The sequence below is a fragment of the Triturus cristatus genome, chromosome 8 (assembly GCF_964204655.1).
Source record: "Triturus cristatus chromosome 8, aTriCri1.1, whole genome shotgun sequence".
In the NCBI taxonomy this organism is placed as follows: Eukaryota; Metazoa; Chordata; class Amphibia; order Caudata; family Salamandridae; genus Triturus; species Triturus cristatus.
The window spans coordinates 833,923,164-833,949,312 of NC_140591.1; the positions used below are offsets into that span (position 1 = coordinate 833,923,164).

General features: G+C 39.5%; 1 protein-coding gene across 2 annotated transcripts in view; it reads left to right on the forward strand.

The window, feature by feature from the left end:
- Positions 1-26,149, forward strand: part of ARHGAP6 (Rho GTPase activating protein 6) — a 1,083,331-nt gene that overhangs the window by 438,965 nt on the left and 618,217 nt on the right. For both annotated transcript variants that reach the window (XM_085622292.1, XM_085622293.1), the window contains exon 2: positions 14,063-14,222. In XM_085622292.1, coding sequence (XP_085478418.1) covers positions 14,063-14,222 — 160 coding nt within the window. The remainder of the gene's footprint in view (positions 1-14,062; positions 14,223-26,149) is intronic.

Genomic DNA, 26,149 nt, shown 5'->3' on the forward strand with positions numbered 1-26,149 from the left:
TGAGTATGGTACCATCAACAAATGATTTATAATGTAACTAAAGTCTTAAAACCTTCTATTAACTGCAATGCTTTTTAATGAGGTGCTATCATGTATATTGGTCCCAAGATGGCTGCCAACACTTCTTGGATGAAGTGCTGACAGCCAATCAGATCTCAGGATGAGATGTGTGGTTAGGCTCCGCCCACATATATATATATATATGATTTTACTTTTGATTTTCTCAGGAACTACTGAACAGATTGACACCAGACCTGTAAAAGGCACTTCCCTGAGCTGAGGACTACCTCTCTGCCAAATTTCAAGTAATTCTGTTCAGCCGTTCGGGCTGTACCTTGGACTAAAGGTCCCTATGGAAAATTGCATGGGGAAAACGCGTTTTGGGACCCCCTTTTTTCTCAGCCCCCGCTTGACGAATCCCCCCGAGACTTTCAGGGTAGGAGCGGAGCGGAGCGCCCCACCTATTTTGAAAATTTCACGAGGATTCGTCAATCGGCGCCAAAGTTATTCCATATAGAATGTTGCGGATTTCCTATGGAAACACGGTCCTAACTATAACTATCTACTGGCGGCCGCCAGTAGATAATATATATATATATATATATATATATTCACTGAAAAAACCATGGGTTTCACTCACGTTATAGTTAGGAATTAGCATTTAAAAAACCTTGCAAATTCACTGAAAAAACCATGGGTTTCACACACGTTATAGTTAGGAATTAGCATTTAAAAAACCTTAGAAATTCAATGAAAAAACCAAAGGTTTCACACATGTTATAGTTAGCTGGACATTTCACTCGTAAAAAACCAATGAAATTCCCCCGTTATAGTTAGTTCACCTAACTATAACTCGCGCGCCCGCAATGCACTACTGATGACGTCACATATTACATCACTCATGACATGGTCACTGACATCACTCATGACATCAGTGATGACATCTCAAATGACATCACTGATGACATCACTGATGACATCATCCAGTGAATGTGTGTTTTTCTGAAAATTAAATATGTTTTATATTTATGTATATCTCAAGGTCGATGGAAGAATAAATGGGTATATAAGTGTCTAAATGGATGATTTGTTTTTGAAAAATTGATTGTGTAACTGACTGATTAAGTGTATTATAGTGAATACATGGCTTAGTGAGTAATGTTTAAATATGTAAATATCTGTATCAGTCTCTCACTTTGTGTATAAGTGGCTGCATGGGTTGGTGAGTAGCTACATGGGTGTCTATATAGGTTAATAGTTGTTTTTTTGAGTATCAGTCTGAGTGTCTGCATGATTCGGTGGGGGGTATTACGTGGTGCATAGGTGCATGAATGAGTGACTCACTGTTTGTATGTGTTGAAGACAGCATGTGTGCAGGACTGTATGGGTGGATGAGTGTGTGTATGGGTGTGTTAGTGAGTGAATGACTGTTTCAATAGTGTCTTTATGAGTAACTACATATGTTTTAAACTAGTATATGTGACTATTGGTGTATATAAGTGAGTATATGTGAGAGTGAGAGATTGAAAGAGTTCCTGTATGAATAAATGTGTTTCTATAAGTGATTGTTTAAAAGACTAAGTATGTGTAAGTTTCCGTAGAAGTAAGTGTGGTCGTGTGTTTATAACTGTATATGCAAGTAAATGGATGTTTGATTCTTTTAGCATGAGTGACTATGTGTGTGAGTAACTCTATGGATGAGTGGCATTGTGTATCAGGATGTATAGGTGTATGAGTACATATGATGAGTGAGTACATGTACGAGTGACTGTATAGGACTGTTGGTGAATGAGTGGAAGTGTATGTGGATCTTAGAATTACTGAATAGGTTGTTGTACCTGGTACTGGTATGTCCATTGTTTTGAAAATTTTAGTCTCTATTATTGAATGTGTGTATCAAAGGTTATATTAGGGTGAGAGGAGGTCTGCCACTCTATCACAAGGATGATGTCATCAGTGATGTCATCAGTGATGTCATTTGAGATGTCATCAGTGATGTCATGAGTGATGTCAGTGACCATGTCATGAGTGATGTAATATGTGACGTCATCAGTAGTGCATTGCGGGCGCGCGAGTTATAGTTAGGTGAACTAACTATAACGGGGGAATTTCATTGGTTTTTTACGAGTGAAATGTCCAGCTAACTATAACATGTGTGAAACCTTTGGTTTTTTCATTGAATTTCTAAGGTTTTTTAAATGCTAATTCCTAACTATAACGTGTGTGAAACCCATGGTTTTTTCAGTGAATTTGCAAGGTTTTTTAAATGCTAATTCCTAACTATAACGTGAGTGAAACCCATGGTTTTTTCAGTGAATTTGCAAGGTTTTTTAAATGCTATTTTTTTTTTTTCTTTCTTTTTTTTACATATTTTTATTTTAATTTTCTATCCTTTTTTAAAAAACTATGGTTAAAATTTTAAAATTCTACAATGTTTTTATTTTACATTTTTTTAAAATTAAACAGGTAAAATTTATTAGCAATATTTTATTTTTTTTATTTTTTTTACCGTGCGCGTACCGTAAGCGCACGTCGCGACGTAATTATGCTATTTCCCTACGCTGTTTGCGTTAATTTACGCTATTTGCGCAGTCATATGTCACGCGCGCATAGCGCGTACGCTGCACGCGCACGTTACGCGGAAGTGGAGGGGTGTGCCTGTTGTGCGCATGGGCGCGTGAGCGTGTCTTTTTTACGCACATGCATACTTTTTGCCGTAAGCGTACCGTAAGCGTACGGTAGGTCATGTGATCATGAAACACAACTTTTGATTGGTTGAAACTACTTTCAGTTCTAGAACTCTCCTACACCACACCCATTCCCCTCATTTCTGCTTGTGATCCCTTAGGAGAAGGAGCTGGGTTGTCTTTGTGATACGATGGCAGAACAGCAGAGCCCTTCTGAGAGTGAGGCTAGCAGCACTACCTTGAGGCAGAGAGCGAGGAAACAAAAGACCTCTTATGTATGGGATTATTTTACTTTTCCTGAAGGCCAGCAAAAGGTAAATGCACCCTTAGTAACTTGTAAGCTGTGTAAGCGTGTACTTTCAAGAGGTAATCCTGACAGGAAGTATTCCTTTGGGAATCATACCATGATGAGACACCTCAAGGATGTACACAGAAGGACACATGCTCGACTTACTGGAGGTAACCCTTCAGTAAGTCAACCAAGCACATCCACAGCAGCTCAGCCTGGACCATCATCTGCAGGGCCGAGTCCTTCTTCTGCAGGTCAGGTGAGCCCTTCATCTGTGGGGGGAGCATCTCCTTTTTCTGGCCCTCTGGAAATTAACCCTCGGTTTCTGAGGGTTGATATACGGTGCGCCAGTTGTCATGATCTAATTTGTCATAGGGAGACCAGTGTTTCCCTAGTGAACAACAAAATAGATCAGCACACTTGTCGCAGAGACTAATATTCCCAATCTTTCTTTCCTCGGTCCCTGCATGAACACAACGGCTCTTTTAAGAGCCAACCTTATCTTTCATCTTTTTTTTATATATGTTTTTAAAAACTTTTTTTTTTTTTTTTTTTACCGTACGCGTACGGTGCGCGTAATTTTTTTTTTTTTTTAAAAAACACTAAAAATAAATTATCCCATTAGAAGGTCCTTGAGAGACTACAATTAAAAACTGAAAATGTGATTGAAGAGAAGTAGAAAAAAAGGAACCATGATATTATTGACTTACCATACCCACTCAAAAAAATATTTATTCATTTGTTTTTTTTAAAAATTGCTTTAAAAATGGTTCTAGGTTTCGAAAATTTTCTATATCAATCTGAAAAAAAAGAAAAAGTATTAATATTTTTTAAAACATTTTATAAAACAGTACACATATTTACATATTTATTAAAAAATATTTTTGCCTTATTTTTGCTGTTTTCAGAATATATTGCATTTCACTATAAATTGTGAAAGCAATTGCATTCATCATTTAACAGCGGGCAAAAAAAAAAATAACAATCTCAAAGATTGTATTAAAAAAGCCCAGAATCTCTTTTTACTTAAACTTAACATAATAGAAATGCATAATATTCTAAAAAAATATCATCTAATATCAATACTTATTTCTTTAAAATACCGTCTGATATTTTTGTTTCAGAAGTATAATCACAATATTATATCTCACATTAGTCACAAAACGAAATTTCTTTGCCAATTTGAAAGCACACTTACTGCTCTTTTTTTTTGGCAAGTGATAATCACTTTTACAGACTGACACATTATGAATCCACTTTTCAGATTCTTAAAAAAGCACATGTCCAGACTGCTTTTTCAGACCACCACCATGTGTATCCTGGGTGACTGCCTACATACCAGCAAGGGCAACCAGCCTTAGTGATGCTGAATGTATTTGCATTACAGACTGAAACCTCAAACCCCACTCGCTTGTAAATACTGTGCATGATTCCACATGGAAAGCAGCTGGGTGTGTGCTAAGAGTCTGCTTCTGCACCAAAAAATGGCTCCCCCTTTTTCCTACTAATGCAACTGTGAAATCACCAGAGCAAAACGCAATAAATCTCTGCCTGTAATTCCTATATGCACACAGAGTCATGTTTTCACATTAGTCACAAAACGAAATTTCTTTGCCAATTTGAAAGCACACTTACTGCTCTTTTTTTTGGCAAGTGATAATCACTTTTACAGACTGACACATTATGAATCCACTTTTCAGATTTTTTAAAAAGCCCATGTCCAGACTGCTTTTTCAGACCACCACCATGTGTAACCTGGGTGACTGCCTACATACCAGCAAGGGCAACCAGCCTTAGTGATGCTGAATGTATTTGCATTACAGACTGAAACCTCAAACCCCACTCGCTTGTAAATACTGTGCATGATTCTACATGGAAAGCAGCTGGGTGTGTGCTAAGAGTCTGCTTCTGCACCAAAAAATCGCTCCCCCCTTTTTCCTACTAATGCAAATATAAAATTACCAGAGTTGTACACAATAAATCTCTGCCTATATTTCCCAACATGTGTAACCTGGGTGACTGCCTACATTCCAGCAAGGGCAACCAGCCTTAGTGATGCTGAATGTATTTGCATTACTGAGTCCAACCTCAAACCCTTAAACTATTCTTTTTTTATACCAATACACCTTAATTTATCGTGAAAACATAGTCCATATTATTTTACATGTTCCTCACATTTAAATTTCTCCCAAAACAGAAAATAATAAACACAACTTCAACAAAAAGAATTACATTTCTATTATTCATTTCTTAATTTACCATATACATCTCCTCTCAAACTCTAAACTCACCTTTAAAATTAGTTAGTTGTGAAAGAAATGTGGCACTCAAACAGCAGATTATCAGAGCCAGGATCTCTGTTCTCTACACCTCTCTCCTCTCAGCAGAACCAGATAATGGCAAAGTTTCCCTCTATTTTTCCACACATATACATGTAAGTTTCAAATCTCAGTGCTTCCCCCTTTTTTTCAAATGTAATCACACATTTCTATTGGTTGAAAACCAACCCTTTTCCAAAAGTACCCTTCCCCCAACTTGACTTCTGCCTGCTACCATAGCAACAGCTCATGGAACACTGCTGTGTGGAGTTAGGTCAGAAGTTCGCCAAACAATGTTTCAATTCCACAGAGCAAGAGTGCTTGACTTTTCAAACCTAACAGCAAATCCATAGTACTGTTCTTTGGTAACACATTTTTCTGTACCAATATAAAACATGCTTCTATAAATTTACACATACAGCCTAGTTTTTAGTGTAGAATGGTATGAAACAGCCAATCAGTTCTTTTTTTTTTTTATAAAAAAATATGTATGCCTCCATTTCCAAACTGTGTTTCATTTCTTTTTACCATTCTACTGAAATACACCTCCTGAGTGCATCCAGATCTCCTTGGAAAATGTTCACAGTGTGGATTGTAGGACACAGCTATGTCTTCTGGAGTGAAAAGTTTGCAGAGAAAACAGGTATGGTGAGAGACCTTGCTTTGCCAAATGTAGACATTAAATGGATTGGTCAGAGAGGGTTAAAGTGGCACCAATTGATGCCATTGGTGAAATCCTTCATGCAAATCCAACACCCTGACCTCATAATAGTGCACTGCGGTGGCAATGACCTAGGCACTTTGACTGGGGTAGGTCTGGAAATGCTTATGAAGGACACCTTTGCACAACTGTTTTCACTTTTCCCTAAAACTGCCTTTGTGTTTTCTAACATATGCCAAAGGCAAAAATGGAACTGGTCCAATCATTTCTGTCCGCAGATTGACAAAGCAAGAAAGCACGTCAACAAATCTGTTTCTGCTTTCCTCCGTGACTATGGTATGGGTTCCATTTACCACAACAACTTGCGTTACGACATGCAAGACATTTATAGAGGAGATGGTGTGCACTTCAATGATGAAGGGAACAGAATCTTCCTCTTGAACCTTAGACTCTGCATCGGTACTTACTTGTAGGTACCACTAAAAAATCACTTCATAAACACAATGGCTCTTTTTAGAGCCCCCTAATATCTAAACACTTAAATCTGAATTTCATTTCTTTTATTTTTTTTTTGTTACCGTACGCTTACCGTACGCGTACCCCGTGATTTTTTTTAAAATCAATAAATGTTTTCTTTGTACTTTTCTGTCCTTCTTTGACCCCCTCACAAATGTTAGGGGGTCTGTAACTCTCCTCCTTGCCCCCTTTTCAAGATATCACTCTTTTTTTTTCTGAGTGAAACACACGAAATGGCGGCCGCCGCTTCCTGGTTTCGACCGATTCGAATGTTTACTAAGATCTAAGAGCCAATCAGAATCGCGCTCGCGCACGCCACCGTACGCGTACGGTAAGCGTACCGTAAGCGTACCGTAAGCTGGCTCAGATATATATATTGATTTAAAGGCTATTTTCTCAGAATCTACTGAACAGATTTACACCAAACCTACAAAAGGCACTTCCTTGACCTGGGGACTACCTCTCTGCCAAATTTCTAGTAATTCTGTTCAGCCGTTCGGGCTGTAGCCCTGTCTAAAGGTCCTATGGAAAAATGCATGGGAAAAACGCGTTTTGGGACCCCCCTTTTATCTCAGCCCCCGCTTGACGAATCCCCCCGAGACTTTCAGGGAAGGAGCGGAGCATAGCGCCCCACCTATTTTGAAAAATTTGCGAGGATTCGTCGACCGGCGCCAAAGTTATTCCAAATAGAATGTTGCGGATTTCCTATGGAAACGTGGTCCTAACTATAACTACCTACTGGCGGCCAGTAGGTTATATATATATATATATATATATATATATATATATATATATATATATATATATATATATATATATATATATATATTTTTTCATATACGTCTGCCGTACGTTATAAGAATATTGCAGGTCACCAAGGAGTTCCTTTATAAGGTTATGGAGCTCTGAGGTGACTTACAATATCCTCATCATGTATGCATGGGAGTCCTTTATCCCATATAATACATGGTCACATCATCACCTTTCCCACAAACCATGGCACAGATCTTTCATATGTGAAAGAGCAAGCTTTGAACATGAAGGATAAAAATAAAAACACTAGTGCAAAATTAAACACATCAAAAACCTGTTAGTTATTGGTTGCAAACCGATATTAAAAACAGTTCAATATAAGTCCTTTTTAAAAATAAAATTAAGACTGCACTAGCTCGGAATGTGTAGAAACATGCAAAAAGATTATTGCTGTTCTTTAAGGAGTGCAAAAATAAACATGTTCTCTTTGCTTGTCATTGTAAGTAAAAAAACAAAGCAGCAGAAGAAAGAAAAGCATGTTCTGTTTTCCTTGCTTTGAATAGCTGCTCTAATTATGTTCCATGACCTGACCTTCCTTTCACCTTGGGTGCTGGATCTGGCATTAGGCATTGTGGTGTCAGAACTCAACTTACAATAGTTGCTTTTCTTAATAATGAGGACTGGGTGCGCCACAAGCCGCCGATTATTAAGAAATTAAATACTCAAGTTTATACAGGGATTAGACAATCTCATGTACTATAATATGTAGTTTTTATTTCCAATTACACGCCTAAAAATAAAAAACAAAATATGATGTTCTGGAAGCGTGGCCACGATGCAGCTGTTTAACTAGAGATGGTTTTCAAATAAGCAGTCTTTCAGCGCTGCCTTGCATTTTATTATTATTTGGGAGTAGACAAGAAAAGAACACAACCTAACCAAGAATTTATCACAGGCAACTACAGTCTCTCTTAAACACCCTGTAGTATAAATTTACAAAAGGACTCCATGTTATATAAATAACTGGAGTTTAAACTATATACATTTTTCTAAAAGCGCCCTTTGACCAGATTTGCAACTGAAGAGAAATGAACTATTAAGCGTGTGTGAAAAATGTTCACAGAAGTGTAAAGGGAGCAAATGGGCAAAGTGACTACCCGGTGTGTTGTAGTGGGCTGAAACACAATGTTGCCAAAAAGCCCCTCTTTGTATGTCGATATATTATGTATGATTTTTTGGAGTGAAAAGCAATCGTTTTTTACAAAATTTTATATAGCGCGAACTTGACCCGAAGGTATTGGGTACCAGAGCGCTTTACACGAGCACCAGTTGCGTTTACATGAGGACACATTCATTAGGTCTCGCCTGACCCAGCGCATGCGCTGGTCTGGCGAGACTTATTGAGAGGGCTCCAAAAAGTGCTACCAGGCCAGCCTAGAGCTACAGTGCATGTGCGCGAGCGCGCGCGCCGCGCTTTACCGTGAATACTTTCATTTTTGGGGCCGCACGGCCGCTTTGATGTTTGATCGCGATCACATTAACTTTCGCGGCCGCTTGTTTTAATTCTACATGCAAGGAACGCGTTTAGCACTGAATCACTTTGTGCATGGACACGCGGACTGCCACTACACAGGACGGTATGCTTTCCTAGCCATAACGGCATGTTGAACTCATTGACGGGGCATCTTAACTAATACGCAGTATGTGGGTACACTGATTTGTGTTGGCACGCAGCATGGAGCGCTTTGTTTTCACTTTACCAACGCTGTGAGATATGTGTAAATATCAGGTTAATATGTGCATGTGATTTCACAAAGGATCGGTACCGGCATAGCACGTTGGTTTATGGCTTGCACATATTTTCATAGGTGCGTAGCATGGAGCGCTTTGTTTTTACTTTAGTAGCACCACGATATCTGCGTGCAGTATGGAGCGTTTTACTTTATTAGAGTACAGCGATATATGCACTACCATGCACGTGGAGACACATTTTGTGTTTTTGCGATTGGTCTGCACCGACATATTACGTTGGTGTTTGGTTTAATCTTGAATGGCTGTTCTTTCACTTGACGACTTTGGCATGAACAAGGGGTTGCATGTATGAACGAATACATGCATTAACTTGTCCTGCTCATCCATTCCAGTGGAGGTAACTTTATTGAATCGTTTTTGGTTCAAATGATTTCACTTTGTGCGCATTGAACTACACTTCTATTTTCCAACCCACAAGAGGAAGGTTTTGTTTCCTTCTCTTCACCACAGATATCGTACAGAGCTTGGTTCTAATACACATGACTAATGACTAACAAGCATTGGCATAGCCAATTGGTCTCGCTTTCTGGACCTTAAAAGTATTTAGTTATGCAGCACAATATCCTTTGTGCAACAACATTAATCGTTGTATGGCTAAACAGTTATAAGGTCCCCATTGCGAGACCTATTGGCTATGCCAATGCTTGTTTTTGTTAGGCGCAGGGAGATTAGGTGATTTGCCCAGAATCACAGGATGTTGGCGTCCTTGCCTAAGCTCGAACCCGGTTCCCCAGGTTTGAGGTTGACCGACCTAGCCCTTAGGCCAACCCTTCTCCCCAATAGTTTGGTAAGACAGCTAAAGCTCGCTCAGTGACCAGATATAAAAATTACAAATAGGAGTGAACATTTGCACTTTGGGAAGGGTTTCAAAATTTAGAACATTTGAATATTTTTTTCCGGTCTGAAATAGCGCCCAGCCTCTGAAAATTTACTTTTCCACTGTTTACCTAGCCAGTGTGATTTCAAAGTGAGCGGTGTTATCCTTCAGGGTACAGTGACTGGCAACAGTAAGCACTTGTCCTAAACTCAACTTTGTATCTGTGTTGGGCTACACCGACTTAAGCAGCAGTCCAAATATAGCGGAGTCCTTACATAAACTTGGCATCTGAGGGCAGATTCTGAGAAAATATTACCTAAAAAGCCAAAATCCTTTCTGGCTAATCTATCAAGAGGCTTTTTAGGAAATACATGTGGACGATCGTGCCAACGATTGAACCTGTAAATGCCTGATTTTTATGGTACGTTTGGCGAGAACTGTAAAAAATCTTTTTCTTTTTCTTTTTTTAAATGATCCTCGATACAGAATGTGTAAAGCATAAAAGGTCTAGGGATTGAACATTTTATTCACAGTTTTAAGGAGTCAACGCTAATGAGCACCCACAATTTGTAATTTTTTGGCATGTTTGAAGCATGTAAGGGTGCTTTTACATCTTTGTAACGCCACTGCACTGCTTGCTAGTCTCCCAAAATCTGATGTTCCCCCACATAATGTCACCCTCCTCATCAAAAAATGAGTTGGCATAGGCACAAAGGAGTTAGATGACATTACTCTTTCTGAAAGTCCTTCTTTGGCTTCCCTTGTTGATATAATGTATTTTAAAAATCCCCTTTATCACTCCCAAGTATTTCGCATTTCCCTAACTAGCTACCTTCTAGTAAACTATGAATCACAGGAGGTGAAAGAAACACTAGATGCAGGTTCCCTTATAGTAACGATAAGTTAATGATTGCGAAGACACTCATTCGGCAAAAACAATTAGCAGATGTATTTTTATCATTCAACCCTTTCAGACTGTGGCTTGTTAATAACAAACGATTTTTTAAAGCCAGTAGGCAGTAGCTTATTGATTCATATCTTTTGTTAAAGCCTGCCTGCAAATATTTTGTTTTAGTAGATCCCACTGAGAGGCATAGTAGACAGCGGGTTTGGTATTTGGTAACCTCCTGGCAAAACCAAGAGGAAAAAGACTGCATTAGTTCTTATCACACCCGTTTGGAGGATTTGCATGCTATTCTGCAACCTTGTGAATATTTGCAAATTTATGAGTAGTCTTTAGCAGTGTGTAGAATCATATTACATTTTTTTATTAAGTAAAAGCTCTTGGTGGATTGATAGTGTTGTTGAGTGTCATTCTCTTCTCGGTTTGTAGCAGCAGACGCCGCCTCGCTGAGTAAGCCTTTCACTGCCCTGTCTAGGTATCTTGAGGGTCAAGTGGTGAAGGGTTGTTTGTTATTGAAGTTACATTTTCTCCCCGTTGTCACCCAATGAAATAGCTTCTTTGCTGAAGAACTAGAACTTTGTCAAGTTGACATTTCTATAACCGTTTTATCACAAGCAGCTCCGTGAACCACCGCCAGATGATCAACGAGAATGATGTGGAGGGGCTTCTTCGGAGAAGCTGTGTCCAGAGTCTCCCTTCGTTGTCTGTGCGGTATCCATTGTCCATGTCAAAACATACAGGACCTATATATTGATATAAGCATGTTCCTATTTGTTCTGTGCTCTTAACATGGATAACCAGCATCCATTATTTACCAACATTCAAAGACGATGAACAATCCTCTCTTAGAAACCTAGTCCTGATCAAAATGAACCAACGAAGAGACTTAACAATTTTATGATCATTTGGACCTATAAGACCTGCATGGGTTCTATTTAATAACCTTTTTCATTTAGGCTTAAGCCACTGCCTGATCTGCAAACCCTCTGTTAATGAGCCTTTGCACCATATTTTCATCACTACATTGGTCCCTTCCATCTATCCAATCGCCATGTGTGCTCGGTTGTCAGATTATCACTTGCGAGAGCAGGTTGTTTTTCCTGTTTATTCGCAGTGGCCTCAAAGGGAGTTTCAATTCATAAATTCCAGTGCACATGGGCTTTTATATTTTTGCTTAAATTAAGACTCTAAAAGGTTTGCAGCTCTTGTTTGATATATAACGATGGTCAGGAGTCCAGCACTGAAGCCTGTATTCCTATGGTGGGTTGATGTGACCATACATTGACATGACTACGATAAGTAATCGCATATCTGTTGGAGAGGAAGTTTGACTCGTGAGTGTGAAGGCCACTAATGTTGCATTTGTGAGTAATGCCTCTTTCATGGAGGCTTGCAGAGTTGTGACCTAGCTTTTTGTCCACCTCCTTCTTAAACATTGTGTTGACAATCCACTCCCGATTGAGGCCTAGTTTGGTCAAGTGCCTCTTTGCCTGGTGGGTTTGAATGCCTATGAGATACTCCATATTCATTGTGTTGCTGATTCTTGTTCATCACAGGAATAAGTATTTGTTTCAACTGCAGGGATAGTTATTCAAATGCATAGTGCTCCCACTAAATCCCTTTCACCAAACATTATCTCAGAGACCCTGGGCTGGACTGGTCTTTCCACTGCTCAGAGGAATAGTCTGCAACTACGACTAGTGTCAGAAGGAATATTCTAGTTCGTTATGGAGAGGGTATTGGCAAATGCTGACCAGTTTTTGTTTTTAAAAATAATTAGTTCCGTTTTGTATTTGAGGCTTGCCCGTTCTGCTCAAGTGTAACTGTGATTTGTATTGTTTACATATCTTTACTGTAGTTCAAACAGATTTTTTAAATGTATTAGGGATTTGACAGTATTACATTTAAAGTACACTTTTGTTTTGATAATGTATGGAGGGCAGCTTCGACTTTAAAGTCTAATTAAGGTTACCCAGCAAGGGCTGGGTGTGCAACACCGATGGCAGCCATGTTTTATGTGCAGTAACTTCTCATGGCTTTAAATTCTTACAGTCTAGCACATCAGTGCATTTTAATTGAACAATTAACATGGTGAAGATATTGGGATTATATCGTGATTATTTGTGTGCATTCCAATTGAAAGACTGTGCTTTGTGTTTTGTTAGTGGCACCAATACATACTGTATTTCCAAACTAAATTAACGGGGGTCGTGTTGTTGGAGTTTTCTTTTTTATGGAGTTTTATATAGCGCAAACTTGACCCGAAGGTATCGGGTATCAGAGCGCTTTACATAGTACCATTTGAGTTACATGAGGACACATTCATTTTTGTTAGGCACAGGGAGATTAAGTGATTTCCCCAGAATCGCAGGATGTTGCGTGTCCTTGCCGAGACTCGAACCTGGTTCCCCAGATTTGTCATCGACCGCACTAGCCGTTAGGCCAACTGGGCACATTTTATATATTGTCTAGTCAAAACCAGGATTTTTTTCAAATGTCTTCAAGGTGTGGTACCAGTTGAAAAAAAGCACACTTAAAATGCCCGAAATGCGCTCTTGAAACTGTTAAACTAAAAATTGAATCTCTGCTTCATTTCATTTTGATGTGTCCTACCCATGGGAGTTGGCGTAACTGTGGAGATAGAATTAAAAATAAAACCTGCTTAAATGTGAAAACATTCTGTAAGCCGGGGCACAATGATGTTGCACAATCATCCAAAACACAAGAACAAAAGAGCCTTGACCTACCTGGCAAGAAGTCAGTTGCTTGGAACATTGCACATTAGGGACATGGCTGCCCTCAGAGCGCTGATCTCAGCCACTCAAAAGGCATCTGGCAGGAGTCGACTTTTCCTATGAATTTATTGAAAAAAGTAAAATGAGTGATGGGATGTTGCAGAACTGTAAATCATACAGCATCGAAATGCTGACAATTGATGTAGGCTTCTGGTATTTAATGGCGAGAGCCATGTTGGGCTTTGAAAAACTTTCTCGCCTCTGCGCTGTGTGATAATATTGCTTAAGGGTCTTGTTTTGGGTAAGATGTAGATTCGATATGTGAAGGTATTATCTAAAATGGTTCCTGGATCCACCTATTAAATATTCGCTTAGTTGTTTATAGTCAAGTAGAGCCTTGATATCACAACACCTGATAGGAACTTAAGGAAATAAGATAAAGAAACGAGAAGAGAATATTAAATCAATAGGTTAAGAATTGAACAGTATTTTCCTGTCTCTAATTTATTGATCTAAGGATGCTGTTCAGTTTCATGAGTGATCTAATCATTTACTTTCTCCATCTCTCAGGGTGATTTTACGTGGAACAGCATGTCAGGACGCAGTGTACGCCTGAAGTCAGTCCCCATACAGAGTCTGTCTGAACTGGAGCGTGCCCGACTACAGGAAGTTGCTTTTTATCGGCTCCAGCAGGATTACGACCTTGGTTGTCAAATCACCATTCCCAAAGGTAGGAATCAAGTTTAATTTAGCTTGTACAACAGTGACACTTTACATAATACACTTTAGAGATAACAGAATCTGTATAGCACTACAGAATGCAACATTCCTTGGTCTTAAAACCAATGCTAATGTGTGCATTGTGTAATTACTTCAATATAGAATAGTTTGCCAACTTGCAAGAAATTTAGTGTATAGAGTATACATCATGTACTGTTAGTAGATATTGCAGCGCCTACTGAATAACGAAGGTGAAGGATACATTCTGAGATTTGCACTAATGTATTTGACTAAAATAAGTGGCAAGGTAATTATTTTTACTGTGCTTTTCTGGTGGACATTTGGAGCAGTAAATTTTGATGTGGTGCTTTTCTTCGGCAGAACTGTATGGTGAACAAAGCATAGTGCATTCGATGTTAATTGCTGTGCCTAAAATGCACAGGAAACTAATTCTCATAAAAAATTGAATTGGTTTAGAATGTGAAACTCAAAGTGTAGTGTTTCAGATTGTGTTAAAGTAGAAAATGTTTACCTTTGGTGTGGTGTGCATTCGCCACACTTTTATGTTATATCTATCTATCCATCAATCACAAACTTGATGCCTGCTGTGAAGGAAGCCCAACGACAGGTGAGTCAATTGCCAACCAAGGAAGACTCAGCACCACAAGTCCCAGAAGGCCACAGGGTGGCCACGCCTATCGGGGCGGGGTCTCGTTATCAAAACGGTGCCACAAACGGCAGTGCTTATTCCTCCCAAGTCCGGTGCCTCTGAAGAAATGCTCTGCATGAAACGCGTCAAGCTGGACTGTATTCCTGTATTGCAGTGCTCTCCCTCGCTGTATTTCCTCCAATAAAGATGGTTGGCAATTGACTCACCTGTCATTGGGCTTCCTTCACAGCAGGCATTAAGTTTGTGAGTGATATATATATATATATATATATCTATATATATATATATATATATATATATATATATATATATATATATATATCTTAAAATGCGTTTGAGAGATCACTTTCAAGTAGTCAATCATTTTAGATTATTTTATAAATATGTGGCAATAAGTGAGTGCTAGTGATGCTTTATAAAATCCATTCTAATAAATTGTTGAAATCATCCTGTAAATGAATTGTGTATCATAAAATGAAGCCTTATCTAATATAAATCTATGACAACATAAGTAAATTAAGCAAAATATAAACAGCTTTTCTAATCCTTTGACTTGGATTGTCAAAGAAGGCATTGAGGTGTTAGATTTGAATCCTAGCAGGGCCGGAGTCGATATTAATACGTGCCAAGAAGCAATTTAATTAATTGCGCTATTCAAATAGTGAATCAAGTGTTCTGCTCCTTCTTTGAGTGGATTTTAAACATTAAAGTCCCATAATTGGAGGTTTAGCCAGCTCACTGTATTAAGTCAATCATCCTTGCAAAGGCGAGAGGTTGGGTCTGGCGGGATTCAAACCTGGGATCTTTACGGTGCTGATCTCACCGACTTATTTTGCTGGCTCAATGAAGGTGCACTCAAAGTACGTTTTTTTTTGTGAAGTTAACTTCATCGTTATTTGTTATGTATTTGCTGCTCAGTTTTCTCTTAAAAGTTTGCTGTCGCCGTGAATGCATAGAGAGACATTTGCCATGCCAACTACATTAAAAGGTCTTAGAAATAAGTTGTACCTTTGATTCCCTATGCATGCTCCTTCTGGCACAGTGAAGCTGTCACCAGCACATGTTGTGCTATTAATTCTATCAATTCTGTAAACTCTTTCCATACAACATGCCTCAATAGAGTGTTACTGAAAGTATAGCCCACCTTTTGGTTTGTAGTAAATGGAAACCATAGAAAATAATGCATCCCTGCAGCTCTAATGAAAAGCTGCTTGGGAGGCTTAGTGCACAAAGTAAAGAGGGAGGTGGGAGAGAGAGGGGACTGAGAACCAGGGGAGACTATCTGGCTGGTGGACTTGCATAGATTGAGAAGTAGTGCACCATGAAAGAGTTAAGGAGTAAGGAAGAATTTGAAAGCCTATCCTAATCACCATTGTGGCAAATAAAGATGCAGGTTAGCCAGTAGTATAGGTGATTAAGGATAACGTTTATTCACAAGGTAGGAGTCTCGGGTTACAGGTAAATTTGGTAGTGAGGAAGCCCCACCGGGAGCAGCATCCTTGATGCTCATCCCACGCACTTCAACTGACATTCACTTAACCAGGTACACATCAGCATTCTAATAATATCACAGTCACTCTGGCTGAGCAGCAGGGGACATAACACTAAGGGGAGAATGCATGGCATAGAAATTAAGATTACACACCGGGTGGCTAGGAGAAACATGAAATGGTGGCAGGGTGATGAGGAGCACGCGGTGAAAGACGGATGTAAAGAGGGAGAAATACATGAGGGTGTTGACTTGATGAGGAGCACGTAGTAAAAGAGGGACAGGGTGGGGCACATGAAAGCGAGAAACTAGAATTTTACAGGTGAAGAAGGGAAGGGCAGGTGGGAAAATAGCATGTCACAGATAGGCCACTAGAGTGTCCATCTGCTGGCTTGAAGTCAAAATGTGATTGACAAAGTGTCAAGTAAATAGTTGAAGGAGGTTTGTTTCGGCAGAGTTGGGATTTGCATCATATAGATTACGGTTGCAAACTCAAGTACAAGGTGCACTTGAGTGGATGAATCTTTTGGCCTGGGCTGCGGTTTGACATCAACGGATGAGCAGTACATCAGTTACAGGGAAGCACATTAGGCCCCCACAAGGATCACAGAGAAGTAGATTCACTAATCATAAAGGTTTATTCGCTGATTAGCAAATTTACAAATTCAATTGATTATAGATCAATCATCAGATTATTGTATTGGTCATTATTATGCAAAGTGATTCAAATAGTAAATACAAAGGCACATTGTTTAAAGTTATCATAGGTAAAACAAGCAATGTTAATATTCCCTACAATACTAAACTAAGGAGATGAAGGAATGTGGAAACAGCAAAATGTGTCAGCAAATAAAGCCTCTAAAGGCATAATCAAAAAAAGATTCAGTCATGTTAATGAGAAAGGAATTGCTCAGGAGTTTAACTCTTTGAGCAGGAGCTAAATGAGGTATCTAGTCTCAAGAAAGTGGAAAGGTGCATCTCAATCTAACTAGCTCAGCGATGCCTAATTAAAACAATCAATTCCCACAGTTCTTAGGGAGAGGTAACTAATCAGATTCAGAGACTTTCTCATGACACAACTTCACCCTTCTTCCCAGCCATTACACACGGGACGTTTTCAGTGGCACAGCCTTCAAAAGATTGCTCTTAAAAGGATAATACATCAAGGAAGGTGAGCTTGTCCCAGACACAGGTGTGGAAATTACTATTCACTCTATATAAAGCACATGATAATCTGTTGATAATCTGTTCGCACAGAAACCAAAACATTTGCAAGATTTAATTATCGCACTCCTGGGACTAGACTCCTGAAACGAGAGAGAAGAGAAAAAACTCAGAGGCCAAAAGTCATTTGGAGTTAGGCCTATATTAACTATGGCTAATTTAGGGTGAAATCTTGCTAACTGTAGCATGTCTTAATGTGAACAAAAGATGATGATGGACAGAGCGCTGAAACTTTTCACTCACCACAGTCACAGATCTGGGTTGAATCCATCATCATTCTTTGGCTCACTTCGCCACCTCAGTTCAGAACCAGCTATATGCAAATCAGTGTTGATCCTGTGCCTCATGGGAATAGTCCAGCCCGAACTGCCAAGCCAGGTCTTCCCTGAACCGGAAACAAGCATCCTGGGACCGGTTTCTGGGTAACACCCTTCATCAGCCAGGTTAGCTTGAATCCAGTGACAAAGTGAGCAAGGGACCCACGTCTTGGCATACCCTGCCAACGTAGGGCGAACAAAGCAAACACAGGAGATGATGGACTGAGCGCTTAAACCGTCTTAATGTGAAAATCACAGTACAAGTATGCATATACGTAGCTCAGGTTAATGTATATTCAAGAAAGCTAAAAATAGTGATCGAGCATCACCAGGTTGGTCGAAGTAAGCCAGTGATTGAAAGGTGCAGACTCAAACCCCACTGCATCTATACTGTTAACCATAGGTCTGTTTGGCAGCTGTGCAATCAAAATTGGACCCTACAAAGGATAAAGAATGTTAAGAAAAAAGCAAGTTAACTATTACCCCACCAGCTTTGACACTAAATTGCACTTCATTTTAGGTGGCTGTATATGTGATAAGGCAAAATCCTGTCATTTATAGTGTAGAAGAGACAATACATTACCCCTTGCTGTATGCCATTGCAGGGCAGAAGCACAATCTGAATGACAGTTGAATAAACCAGTGAATGAAGAGGGCCGATCCAAATCTTTGCTTCATTCCAATTAACGATCACTCTCCAGAAAGCCCCATTAAAGCACTAAAAGTCATTGTATGTTAGTTAAGCCTATGTATAGTTGCATAAACCATGCTGGCCTACATTTGTGATGACCCTTTTTGCCGAAAGCCCTCTTCTCTGCTTTATAAAAACAGAATGCTGGGCACCCCATAGGAAGAGTCATGAAAAGACATGCAGAACTGGAACAAACTGCCCATTAACTTACTGGGTAGGATTGCACTGCACAATATGATTCTACTCTGTAAGCTTCCGTAAATATTCTAAAATTACAAATACAGAATCCTCAATCACATTTTTGATCGGATATGATCAAGGTATGTGGCTGAACCAGCCTCACCTGATTGCTTGTCCTTGTGAACAAGGGAGGCCCAGCTTTTCTTATTGAGTGAGACTTAGTCGAGAAAATAGATATAAAGAGCCCTTTTCCTTATGGATCCCCAGTTCCGAAGACTCTTCCACCACAAACTAGCAGGCAAGATTGAAGTAGACTGTTGGCAGAAGGTACTTTGCTGCAGACAATGGGACAGCAGGCTTCTACAGGAAGCAACACTTTAGTATGGAACCTACACGGCACTCGCAGCACGGTTAAAGGAATTTAAGGTCTTGTATCACATTGGGATTTCCAAATTAAGGAATGTATAGGGCGTAGATTCTGTAAATCCTTTTCACACTAAAAGTGGAAAACAAGCTTCATAAGTCTGTTTTTGATACTTCCAGTTAGTGCATGCACTTGATGTTTATCCATCCTAATTGTTGACACTCCCAGAGTGCTATCCCCTGGAGGCACTTTTCACTGTGGAAAGTCTGTACAAAGATGGGATTTTAAAAGTATGCTGTTATTATTGCTAACTCCCCGAAAGACCTGAGATCAGTGGTAGGAGGACCTAGATTCTTTGGATGAAGCTGATTTGGAGGCATGCATTACTTGCACCACACAATCCTGTCATATCAGCCAGGTTGGCACTAGTGCACTTTAAATATTTTCATAGGGCTAATTCCAACATAGGCAGCTCTGGAAAATGGGAAAGGCACAATCCTTGGGTTGTACGAGATGACTGACAGGAATGGGATTCGTTATCCATATGATATGGAAACCACCATTGATTGAAATATGTAGGAGGAATAAAGTTATCCATGCATATTCAACTGTACTGGGGAGTCCCATTGATTCCCCCCCCCCCCCAGTTGTTGCTTATGGTGATACTGGAGAAGAGTGGGTGGTCAAGAGTGAGCTGGTTCTTGTGGGCCCAGCCACACTGTTTGCAGAAAGAGATATAGCTAGATGTGTTGTTGGAGACCGCCCGTAACAATTCAGAATGGCTACATGGTATGGATTAGTGCCCAAAAAGAAAACTGTCAATTTATCATCCTAGTGATGCCCAAACAAGCACAAAGTTTGTGAACCCTGGTGAAATCACTTACAGTTGGGCCCAGCATAAGGGCATTTGGGTCAGCAACGTCGGTCTAACAAAGAAAATGACATACATTTGTATGTAGCAGCTTTTGAATTACTCTTGATGAAATGTGTGGCAATCATATCTGTCAGATGTACTTATTGGTTTTTTTAATTAATAAAAGGAATTTAATTTTAAAAGATGCAGATATTGCCACTGAAACACCTTTGATGCCAAAATTGAAGAATGAGGTGCACATTTGCAAAAGTAATCATTCTGAATTCTTTGGAAAATGCTTTAACCACATTCCCACTCACTAGACTAAACTCATACTAAATGTAGGTAAATGCAGCTAGTGATTTTTTTTAAGCTTTAGTTGATAAATGCGTGTTGACCTGCACGACCTCCAGTACTGAACTTTGCTCATTGGCTTAATAATAGAAATCCACCCCAAAGAGCTCAGATAGAAGCCATTACTAAGTCAATGGAATATTGAAATATTGTGACAGTAGAGTATCACCAAAAATAGTTTTTCATTTACATCGTAGTACTTGTGGCCATAGCTTTCAAAGTCATTACTGACTTATTTTGCAACTGAACCTACTACTTCAGCAACTACAGCTAACTTGCCCCTTGTGCAGTGCCCCCATACAGACAGAATCTGCTGATCTTTATAAATACTGTGACGTCACTGAAAAGTAGCTTGTTTTGATGGAATTGCTGTTTATCAGATTTCTAGTCTCATTTCTAGTCTGACCTGTATAAATTTATTATTTTCGCAGAATTTTCCGTTACTACTTGATGTTCAGAGACACCATTTTGCGGAGAGGGCACTGTGTATTCTTTAGTAGTTAATCAAACCAACTTCCCAAACCTGCCACAATCCTCCTCCACTGGTATAATCCCACCCTTTATCTTTTTGTGCCCTAAGCAAGAATGCTGGCGATCACCATAATACACACCTATTCCCCGGTGAACTCTACTGGAAATGGATATCATTCAAAAACGATTTTCATACAGAAAGTGAGCTGGACTTTTAATATTGACCACTTACTCTCAATTTTTGTTCAATGTTCTCTAATTGAATATGTCCGTCATCTGCAATGTGTGATTTTTTTTTTTTTTTCCTACAGCTATCTACTGGGAATAGTATTGTATAAGTTCAGGTAACTAGCAAAATTGTATTCCTCTTCAACTTACTTCAAAAATTAGGACACAGCCTGAAATGTAGTCCTCCCAGACCCTGTCCAAGAGCTACATTGATATACTTTGTGGAAGTCCCCCTCAACTGAGATTCTATGTTCAGATGCCGAAGCACTTGCGAATGAGTATGGGTAAAATCCCTCTTGGGTGGTAGAAATCCACATGCTTCAATAACTGGTATCCTTCTTTACCACCTTAATCACTTTAGCCCATCTTTTCCCTTTCCCATTGTCTGAGTGAAACCGACTCAATTACTTTTCTCGCTGCTTTTTCTAAATCCTTATTAATTGGCCAAGCAGTAGAAAACACAAACTTATATGGCATGCGGTCAAGCAGCGGCTATTATGTTTCAAATGCTCAGGAAATTCAGCTGTAAATGTCAGTGGTTGTCATGGGAAATCATTTCTCATACGGTACTCTTCCCTTCGTCAGGAATTCCAACGTTCCTCTTGTCTTTAGGCCTTGCCTTTCTCCATCTTTGGGTGGCTCCGATTGATCACAGTTTTCTGCCTACAGGAGCTATCTGCTGCAATACTGATCCTTTGCCTACTTTTATTTTTATATTTGTCCTGTTTAGTGTTGATTTGTATTTTATTCAAGAACAAGTGATTATCTTCATTCAAAATGATGACCATAATCCGGCTGTCTATTCTTACCTTCCACTCTTGAAAAAATATTTTGTGATTTGTTCGATTGTTTTTTTTGTTTTGTTTTATGAAGCTGTAAATTTCAAGTGGTGAATAGACATTTCCTACCCATATGCTTATTTTGTGATGAATGCAGTGAAATGGGCTCAAACAACTCAAGCGTGAGAGATAAAAGAGGAATCACTAACAGAGAAATGATGATGCAAGGGCAAAATATTTTGGGCTCAGGAAATGTGCTGGCAAATAAGTCAATAGATTTGTCATCACTGTCCGAAGAACACAAATAGCCGAATTGGAAGACAAACAGGGAAGAGTCAGATGGTTGTCAGGATGCACATGGTAATGTTAAACAAAGGCATGCGGACCCAGCGGGTTCAAGGATTCTCATAGGTCTGGTCGCTGTTGACCTGCAGCACAACTAACACTTGTTTCACTTATTTTCCCATGCTATGGAAGACTGCATTTTTGTGAAAATAAAATGTTTATCAGACTCATTGGTAGTTTAGCTATTTCACTCGTGCCTCAATTTACGTACCATAATCACATGAAACCATGGGCTAATTCTGGACTTGGAAAGGTTACATTTCTCAGTAAAATTCAGGTGAAGTAGGTTTCTGTTTGATATGGCCTTCCAGTGTACTGGTGAAATGTGATCTTCAGGTTTGTTCGGTAATCTGTCGCCTAGGACGGGGTATCTGCTCTCTGGTCAGCGCTGACTTGCTTCTAGGAGTCTGCAGGAGCTCCCTTGGAAGTTTGGACTTTTGGCCTGCTCCATATGTCTCATGTTTATAGACTATGGGCTTGCTTGCCTTGAAACCTGCTCAGTTGACACTTCTTCAGTGGCAGTATTACCCTATTCAAGCTGTCACAAACATTTGTGGCACTTTGCTGGATATAGTGCGTCAACCTGAGCAAGGCAGTCCAATTCCCTCCAAAATGATCGTAACAGACATCTGAGTTTGAGGCATTGCATGAGGATCACTCTACTCAGCATTGTAAGAGAATAATGCAAAGCATGCCGAGACCACCAGTAGCCACGCGGCAGTCCTGTTTAGTATCTCTCCATTTAGTGTTCCAACCGATTACAAATATTGTGCCCTGACCTATGAATCTGTGCAATTGAAACTCTGAATTTCTAGTGACACTGATGATACGAAAGCAAGGAACTCTGTCTCTCTCGTACAGGATAGTAATGAATGGGCCAACATACAATTCCATTAGTTGGCACGCAGGTTCAAACGACTTCGACTATACAATTTCTCACAACTGTCAAATCCCTTGTGCTTAAAAACCAATAGACCCAATGCAGGCAAGAGACTTCCGATTTTTAAATCACCAAAATTGGTCAATTTTGGCCGCCTGAAATTGCCTCTACTACAGTAGAAGGCATTGGGGGAAGTGCATTCACTCTATTATTTTATTAGACTCTCCTCTTCTAAAATGTTGGCATGTATGCTTCTGGGTCTTACATTTGCGTTTGTGCAGAATCGGAAAGTATGCAAGATTTATCTTCTGTTTTCTCTGAAATTGAATCATTTAGGAGTGAATGTCTCTCATTCAGTAATGTTTAAGGTTCTTGGTGCGTACTGTTATAAATCATCTATGAATCATCATTGCATCTCTACAAGAAAGAGTGGTGTACGTGATGTTTTACGGATTTTATTGTTCTGTGGAATTAAACAGAAGGCACCTGATGTATTCCAGATACATCGACCATTACACGGGTGAGATAGATTGAAACCCACTGCTGTTAATGTCTGAGGTATATACATGGTGTGGTTTTGTTTAAGGCAGATCCCCAAATTAATCTTCTGTGATTCTGTATCAGTAGTGCCTACATTGTCACTATTCTGTTTCTATTGGCAAAGTGTTCAAAGTTCACATTGCAGTTTCAACCAATACCACTTGGCTACTTTTTCTTTGTTCAGACGGCGGGTGGTTTTTTAGTTCGCAGCGCAGATCTTCTGGTGTTCCCTTTCCTTAGTGGTGTTAGTTTTCTAGGTAAGAGGTCTGCCTCAAAATCATGAATCTAAAACTCTAATAATATTTCCTGAATGAATTGAAGTGAATTACAATTGAGGGTTCTTAGAAATCTACCTTATGGCCTGGCGCAGAAAGATGGGTTGTAACATATATAGGTTAACATTTTCCAGCGATACATAATAAAGATATTACAACTTGATGAAGATTGTGTCTCTACACGTGCAAGGTGACTTAAAATAACCTTGCTGCGTACAGTTGTGACAATAGGAGACCTATAATACACGGATGTCCACTGTCCCTCCTCTGCCCTTCAAAATGGCTTCTGTTTTTCCATACAGATTTATTTATTTAATATTGTTTTCTCTTTTTAGCACTGTAATTCCGTTATGGATGGATCTCAGTCTTACTTTAGTATACCATCTAGTTTCCCCTCCCTTTTCAGTCATTTCTTTAAACTTTTAGGTATAATCGATTGAGCTTTTCTTCCTCTGCCCCAGTTTACTTTTTATGTTCCCCTTCAATTTTCATTTTTTGCAGTTAAAATTCTATCGTCGTTTTCCTCCTTTTCTGCTCCTCAATTTCATGTGTTCCACCTGAGCGTTTTACATTTCCTTTCCTCGCTCTCTCCCTAACTTTGGCTTCAGTTTGCTCCTCTGAGCACTGTGCACAGAGTTCCATCGCTCGTGATAAATCTCAGCGAGAACAAATGAGCAGTCCGAGTGTGCGGTCTGTTTCAGGCTCTGCAGAGACATTGCACATTTAGAACATGTTTCAAGAAAGGTATTATAAATCTCTTGACATCAGAGCGGTAATAAGTAGATAATACTTGAGATTGTCCATCTCCGTGTTTTCTCAGCAATTATGCTCTCCAGTCCTCGGCTTGCCACCTAGTTTGCAATCCAGAAAAAAAACAAAAAAACAGAAACCTGCTGGCCATTGTTGATTACTTTAGGGTCGACAATCACTAGAGGGAGCGGGTTCGGAAGAAAACTTTTGGTTTTGGCCAAGTTCTACTCCATGGCCTGGCCCAGTTGTGAAACGAGCACTTTCTGCATCTAGGACCAAGCTACAATACACTGGGTGGTGGCAACCCTTTTTCCACCATCTAAACTTGTTTTATGCGCTGGAGACACCTGCTCTGTTATGAATAATCGTATTACAATTAATTTAAGAAATGGGTAGGATTTGACAGTATGTTATAAGGTTATTGCAAGCCAGCGAGTAAATTCTTTCACTATATACAGGAATGAGGTGAAAGACTGATCTTCTATGAAAGGTCACCTGAATTTTGCAATGGCTTGCAATATCCTTTTTACATTCTTTAGGGGTGGATTTTATTCCTAATTATACATTGCTATGTACTCCCATCCCCATCCCTGTAATCTTTTTAATTCTTAGTCTTTTCACCCTTCAAAAAAACATTTGCAATCTTAGGTGCTGGAAGTAGGGGCGCGGGGGTACAACAGCACCTCCACAATAACAATGCTGGAGTTCAGAAGATGGAGTGATATCGATGCCTTTAAATTGTTATTGTCTTGTCATATCTACTGTATATTCAACGATAAAGGTCAAATGTCAGGCTATGTTTTCTGATAAATTGTTGCTTACTTTTTTAACATGGGAGATGGTGTTTACTTTTTTTTTCTGACTGCAAAGCGAGAACATTTTGTAAGCAACTGTATGATCTTGCTAGGGTACAGCGCGTGTGAAAAGAAGGACTGTAATAGACAAAATGTAAATACCTGTATATACCTGTAAATGAAGTTCACTACTTATTTAAAATGTCAGCAGTTGGGAAAGCACAAATGAAGCACTTTTTTGTAATTCTGAAGTGTGACGATTCAAATCCTTTAATAGGATCCAAACAAATTAAGGCACTTTATTTGGTGATGTATAAATGATAAATATTCACTGAAACCCAATTTCCACACATTATCATTTATGTACAGTATAGTTTTATCTGAAAGAGACTATTATTTATAGATTCCTTACATTAGAATGACCCCCAGGCTTCAGACTGGACCCGGAGCAAATTTTTCGTAGCAGTAAACTTGCGCATCGGTGGACTCCTCGTTCGTCGCAGCATCCTGATTGCTGGGATGACGTTGCAGCATCTACTTAGATGCCTCCACTGCGCGCTGACGTAAATTCTTTATTTTTCCGCGCCAGCCAGCGCAGATCCAGAGAGTGGTACCATAGTCACTTTTTGACTAGCATTTTTCGACTTTTTGTTGAGATCTTTTTCGAGTTGTTCGATTCCTGGTGCACAGGGATGTCACATCGGCAGACCGGCTTCAAACCTTTTGACTCCTG